Raw genomic sequence first — 7,091 nt, 5'->3', positions numbered from 1 at the left:
AAAAAAAAAAAAAAAAAAAAAAATCATGGAAACTTTCTTTGGAAATATGGAAGTAATTTAATATTTTAAAAATTTAATATTACAGCTCTTCAGCTTTAACAGCGATCCAAGACCAGTTATATACTAAGTTTGATTTTTTTAAAAAAAACTTCTTTGCGTTAAATGTAAACTGAAGCATTTACTTCTACATGCAGCCACCTGCACTAGTTTCCTGGGTGCTTACCGAGTTAGGTCTGGCTCTGGGAGAGGCGTGGACAGCAGTTGGTTGAGATACAGCCCCATCTGCAGGCAGCACTGCCACTGACAGAAGACATGAGCTGTGTCTAAGTCCAGCCTCAGGCCCGGCTGTGCCTTCACTCTCTGCAGCTCTTCATACAGCATCTCAGCACCACCACCCTGCAGAGCTTCCTCATCTAGATAAAGACACGACCCAAGGGCAGTATTTCCAAAAACACTGTGTCATCTTGTAATTTTCTCCATATATAAAACTTCAAATTCCATGAAGACAAAAACTGAATAACCAAAATGCTTTTCTTTTTTGGCTCTTTTCTATTTTCATGTCAATGTAAAAGCCTTTCAATGTAAAAACTGAAATATTTATACTGAGATGCCCTTTTAATGACAACCTGACTTTATTCAACCCCAAATTCTTCATCTTTTTCCTTAAAATAGTATCTCTTCCTCTAATCTACTACCTGACTTTAAACACATCTGCATCTGAACTCTCCAAACCCTAAATCTGTCTTTGTGAAAAATCCCCTTCTCTTTACTGTTCTATTTCACTACATTTCCTTAAAGAAACAGCCGTGTGTTCAAAACACGCTTTAACTTCTGTTTTATGGGAAGAGAATAAGAGTATGACTCATAGACAATGGGGCAAATCAGCCACTTCCTCAGTGGTGGAGGACAAGCAGCAGCCACCCCAGGAAACCTGCCTGTTCCCAGCTCCACGTGCAGCCTGCCTTCCGGACCAACCTGGAAGGAAGGAAAAGGAGGCCCACCTTTTACCAATGAGCGAGCAGCAAGGCACTGAGCCTGCCTGGGTGTGGGGTCCACATTCCTAAAAGAAAAGAAACACACCCTTGACATGCCCCTTCTGTTGGACTCAGGTAAAAACTTAATAGACTGGTGCCCTGAACATTTTCTTAAACTATATTTATGTTCAATGAGAGGAAACACCCTAAACTTGTGTCCTAACCAGCAGTGGGCCGGAACTTAACTTGCTGTGCAACAGTCCCTTCTGACAGCTGCTCTCCCACTATGGGGCGTCCTGGAGTCTGTGCTGGCTCATCCTTTCATAAACTTATTTTAAACAGTAAATGCCAGAGTACTGCTGTCCAGAACTTTCTGCAGTGATGGGAATGTTCTACATCTGTGCTGTCCAGTACAGCAGCCTCTAGCCACTTGTGGCTACTGGGCACTTGGAATGTGGCAAGCGCATTGAGAAGCTGAATTTTTAATTTTAAAGAGCCACCTGTGGCTAGTAGCTATCTCGTTAGTACTCTTCTAGAGTGTGACAACTTTTATACATGTTTGGATAAAGCATTCATAATTTTGTAAAGAGAATAATCCCATTAGAGGATTGAAGTGCTCCAATGCATCAACATTTATTTCACCTGATGTTTAAATAAAGATGAAACTGCCTCAAAGTGTATTTCTCTAATAGAACAAGAAGTTACCCTTTCTACCATCACAACTCATATGCTAATTGAAACTTACAGTGGAGAAAAAGAAAGTAAAAAAAAAAAAAAACAACACAAAACAGCACAAGCATGAATGTTTACAGTAATTGTAGGTATTCTTAAGTTTCACCAATGGGCAATTTTACTTAAGTCTCCAGGGGAGATGCTGCTGCTGCACTGAAGAGAAGGACAGGGAACACGGAGCACAAAATGTACATCATGGTCACGCTTTACACACTGAGCATCAGGTGCCACAGGACAGGTGGGTGAGGCAGCATCAGCGCATCTTCACTGCTGTGCCCTTGAGGTCAAGCCCTCCAGCACTGACCTGGTACACGGAGCACTCAGAAAGATCTACAAGGAATGAGTGACATTTTGGTGCCCCACTTCTAAGTTCTGATATAACTGATGGAAGTAAATAATCCGAGACTTTTTGTTTGTTTGTTTAAATGTTTGATTACATGCAAGTAACATGCAAAAACATACTCTTGGGACTTCCAGATACCTACCAGGGCCGTTGATCATGGCATGCAAGGGTCCCATCAGCATCCCCAGCAGTAAGGCCTGCAGATGATGCAGCTCTGCCTTAGCCTCCGTGTGCTGCACCCAGTAGCAGCTGACGGCGATGGGCAACTTCAGCGCAGCAGGGATTGGGTCCAGGATGCTCTGTTTCACTTTCAGCGTTTCTAACAGAAGTATCTGCCGTCTAGCCAAGGAGAGCTGAAAATATACACCAAACATTCAGTAAGTTACTTTGGAGAATGTCTTTTTTTTTTCATTCTCTAGGTTGGTTTCTTGTCTTCCTGTGGAAAAAAATCAGCCACACTCAAAATTAGAACCTTCATAAGGGGCGTAATAAATGCGGTGACTGGCTGGACGTGCCGTCTCTTCCCGCCGCACAGCCCTTGTTCGCGTCAGTCCATCCCCCATGCAGGCTGTTGGGCATCTGCAGTGTGCCTGTCACCTGGGAAGCTTGTTAAAGCAATCCTCAGGCCCCACCCCTTAAACTGATTCAGTAAATGAGGGGAGCCCAGGAATCTGCATTTTAACTCTTCTGCTTTAAGAAACAAAGATCTATACTCAACCCTACCCTTACCTGCCAGTGACAGTTCAGGCCCCCCTCTTCTGTGACGCCATCACCAATCACCTCCGGAAGGCAGACTTCGACCACATGCACCCTCTGCAGCATCCCATGCAGCAATCTGCTTGTGTGGGTCCTGCCTCATGTCTCAACCCAGCTGAATGTCTTATTGTCTGTTTTCTCCCACACGGGGATTGTCCCAGGGTGGCTGCTTCTAGTGGCAGGTATATTCCAGCAAATAGGAATATTTAAGGGCTGCCCGCATTGTCCTTGCAATAACATACCACACCAATTTTCACTCCAGGCTTCAAATAAAAGGAAGTAAACAGCTATGAGGGCTTCGGGCTTCTGGTTGACATAATTTTGCCTTAATGAATCTTTTTTTCTTCTTTTTTTTGGTTGATCTTTATTCCATTTTTTAAAAAAACTGAAGTATAGTTGATTGATTTACTATGAATCTTAAGATTTAAGAACCGTAAGGGACCTTGCAGGTCACACACTTTTACAGATAAGGAAATTAGGACTATTAAAAGAGCATCTCTGGGTGACTTCACAATCAAACTCTAAGAGGGAAAAGAATAGTTTGTATTACTGGTGTCTGCACACACCCAGAAAAGATTTCCTTCTTAATTTTCTGGAAGGATGAGACAGTCTGGCACATTTCTTGGTACCTAACACCTAGTCAGTAAGTAAGTGTGTTGACAGCTGAAAACAGAGATGTTAACTTGAAGTAAAACACGTTGTAACTGACAAAATAGGTTCAACATCAATGTACGACAACTTTAATACAATGATTTGTAGGTACTGGTTTTAATAATTTGATACTGTGATAAAACTTTAAAAATTAGAAATACGCAAAGTGGTTTACAGTACAATCACCCCTATGGGAAGTAGCATTAACTACTTAAATTTAAATATATTCTTCATCTAAACTGATAGAAAGACCCACCATGCAAAGCTAAGAAAATACATGAATTCTTTTCTGACATATAATGCTTAAATTATTGAATTCTCTAACCAAGCTACAACTTCTATGAACCAAGCAGAGTCTGGGCTTTGACTTCAGAGAGGTTCTGCCCTCGCTAACTCTGCAGCCTTGAGCGAGTTTCTGAGCTTTTCTACAGTGAGGTCTGATCATCTGTAAAATGGGCACTAGAATGAGTTACACAGATGTTTCACAGAATCCACTAGTCCTTGTTCCCTTCCCCAAGGGGGACTGCTCTGCTCACAGCCCTTAAATCTAGTTAGGGTTCATCCCATGTGACAAGTCTGCAGAGGAAGCTGCCTCAGAGGCAGAGGCACCCGGAGAGAGGCTGGGCTTGGCACTGACTTACTCCCCAAGAATGATCCCTTCCATCTCTCCTTACGGTTAGCCTCTCACGGGTTAACCTGAATGGTGCTCTGTCCACTGCAAGTGACACAGCCAAAATGGAAACTCTACCCTACGTGGTTACTGTGGGAAATAAATGAGAGATTGTATAAAGTTTCTATTATAAGAGCTGACACAGAGCAGATGAAGTATTACTGTCACATCATGTTTAGCATACAAAATGAAGATATTATCACAAAGTCTCCATACTTGTACCCGCACACCTTTGGAATCATATTTGCACCTGATTCCCTTTAGAATTATCATGGGCTAATTAGAGCTAAAAACATTGAGCTAAAATGCAGAACTGATGGTGCCAAGGGAAAGCCAAATGATGTCACCGCACAGACACTGAACTAAAATCTCACCCCACTTTGAATACAAGTACGTGATGAGAACGCTTGTCACCTCCACTGAGCCAGGAGTATAATCCACCTGCTGTACTCACTGACTCAACTGGATTTTCATGTGGGGGAAAAGGGTCCTGACCCCTATGTCACACCACACACACAAACAAATCAATTCTAGATAGATTTCAGATCTAAGTGTAAAAGGCAAAAATATTTTTCATGACCTTGGAGCAGGCAATAATTTCTTAAGTAGGTCACCAAAGTGACAGGCATAAATCATAAAATTTTAGATTAGAGTGTATTAAGAACTTTCGTTCAGCAAAACATACTTGAGTGAAAAGAAAACCCACAGTATGCTCCCACAATGTTATCTGACAAAGGACCTGTATACAGAAATAAACCAAAAAACAGGAAAATGGGCAAAAGACTTTGAATAGAAACTTAACAGAATATGCAAATGGCCAGTGAACACATGCAAAGGTGTTCAAATAAGTCATCAGAGAAATGCAAACTAACACCCATCAAACTGGCTAAAATGATGGCTACCATAAAACAGCTAAAATTGGGTGAAGTAGAAGGACATGTGCTCACTCCCTCTTGCGAGAGCACTGGAATCACAACTAACTGCTGAACAATCATCAACAGGAAGACACTGGAACTCACCAAAAAAGATACCTCACATCCAAAGACAAAGGAGAGGTCACAATGAGATGGTAGGAGGGGTGAAAAATCGCAATAAAATCAAATCCCATAACTGCTGGGTGGGTGACTCACAGACTGGAGAACACTTATACCACAGAAGTCCACCCACTGGAGTGAAGGTTCTGAGCCACACATCAGGCTTCCCAACCTGGGGGTCCGGCAATGGGAGGAGGAATTCCTAGAGAATCAGACATTGAAGGCTAGCAGGATTTGACTGCAGGACTTTGACAGGACTGGAGAAAACAGAGACTCCACTCTTGGAGGGAACACACAAAGTAATGTGCGCATCAGGACCCAGAGGAAGGAGCAATGACCCCATAGGAGACTGAACCAGACCTACCTGCTAGTGTTGGAGGGTCTCCTGCAGAGGTGGGGGGTGGCTGTGTCTCACCGTGAGGACAACGACACTGGCAGCAGAAGTTCAGGGAAGCACTCCTTGGCGTGAGCCCTCCCAGAGTCTGCCATTAGCCCCACCAAAGAGCCCAGCTAGGCTCCAGTGTTGGGTTGCCTCAGGCCAAACAACCAACAGGGAGGGAACCCAGCCCCACCCATCAACAGTCAAGTGGATTAAAGTTTTACTGAGCTCTGCCCAGCAGAGCAACAGTCAGCTCTACCCACCACCAGTCCCTCCAATCAGGAAACTTGCACAAGCCTCATATCCAGGAACTCGGAAAAAGAATGGAGGCAAAGATCGAGAAGATGCAAGAAATGTTTAACAAAGACCTAGAAGAATTAAAGAACAAACAGAGATGAACAATACAGTAACTGAAAAGAAAAATACCCTAGAAGGAATCAATAGCAGAATAACTGAGGCAGAAGAACGGATAAGTGACCTAGAAGACAGAAAGGTGGAATTCACTGCCACGGAACAGAATAAAGAAAGAAGAATGAAAAGAAATGAAGACAGCCCAAGAGACGTCTGGGACAACATTAAACACAAAAACATTCGTATTATAGGGGTCCAGAAGGAGAAGAGAGATAGAAAGGACCCAAGAAAATACTGGAAGAGATTATAGTCGAAAACTTCCCTAACATGGGAAAGGAAATAGCCACCCAAGTCCAGGAAGCGCAGAGAGTTCCACACAGGATAAACCCAAGAAGAAACATGCCAAGACACATAGTAATCAAATTGGCAAAAATTAAAGACAAAGAAAAATTATTGAAAGCAGCAAGGGAAAAACAACAAATAACATACAAGGAAAGTCCCATAAGGTTAACAGCTGATTTCTCGGCAGAAACTCTACAATCCAGAAGGGAGTGGCATGATACACTTAAAGTGATGAAAGGGAAGAACCTACAACCAAGATTACTCTACCCGGCAAGGATCTCATTCAGATTCGATGGAGAAATCAAAAGCTTTACAAACAAGCAAAAGCTAAGAGAATTCAGCACCACGAAACCAGCTCTATAACAAACGCTAAAGGAACTTCTCTAAGTGGGAAACACAAGAGAAGAAAAGGACTTACAAAAACAAACCCAAAGGAACTTTCTCCAGGATAGATCACATCTTGGGTCACAAATCAAGCCTCAGTGAATTTAAGAAAATTGAAATCATATCAAGCATCTTTTCTGACCACAACGTTATGAGATTAGAAATCAATTACTGGGAAAAAAACGTAAAAAACACAAACACATGGAGGCTAAAAAGTACGTTACTAAATAACCAAAACATCACTGAAGAAATCAAAGAGGAAATCACAAAATACCAGAGAAAAATGACAATGAAAACACGATGATACAAAACCTATGGGATACAGCAATGGCAGTTCTAAGAGGGAAGTTTATAGCTAGCTATACAAGCCTACCTCAAAAAACAAGAAAAATCTCAAATAAACAATCTAACCTTACACCTAAAGGAACTAGAGAAAGAAGAACAAACAAAACCCAAAGCTAGCAGAAGGAAAGAA

The 7,091-nt window shown here is 42.2% G+C and overlaps 1 protein-coding gene across 10 annotated transcripts in view; it reads right to left on the bottom strand.

Annotated features, from left to right (window-relative positions):
• Positions 1 to 7,091, bottom strand: part of ASTE1 (asteroid homolog 1) — a 102,814-nt gene that overhangs the window by 86,560 nt on the left and 9,163 nt on the right. For all 10 annotated transcript variants that reach the window (XM_028489908.2, XM_024115217.3, XM_024115215.3 and 7 more), the window contains 2 exons: positions 2,192 to 2,402; positions 224 to 413 (listed from right to left, as the gene is read on the bottom strand). In XM_028489908.2, the coding sequence (XP_028345709.1) occupies positions 224 to 413; positions 2,192 to 2,402 (401 nt within the window). The remainder of the gene's footprint in view (positions 1 to 223; positions 414 to 2,191; positions 2,403 to 7,091) is intronic.

Source organism: Physeter macrocephalus, chromosome 1 (genome assembly GCF_002837175.3).
Source record: "Physeter macrocephalus isolate SW-GA chromosome 1, ASM283717v5, whole genome shotgun sequence".
Classification (NCBI taxonomy): Eukaryota; Metazoa; Chordata; class Mammalia; order Artiodactyla; family Physeteridae; genus Physeter; species Physeter macrocephalus.
Note: the sequence above shows the minus strand (reverse complement) of the source record. Positions and strands in the feature narration are given on the sequence as shown.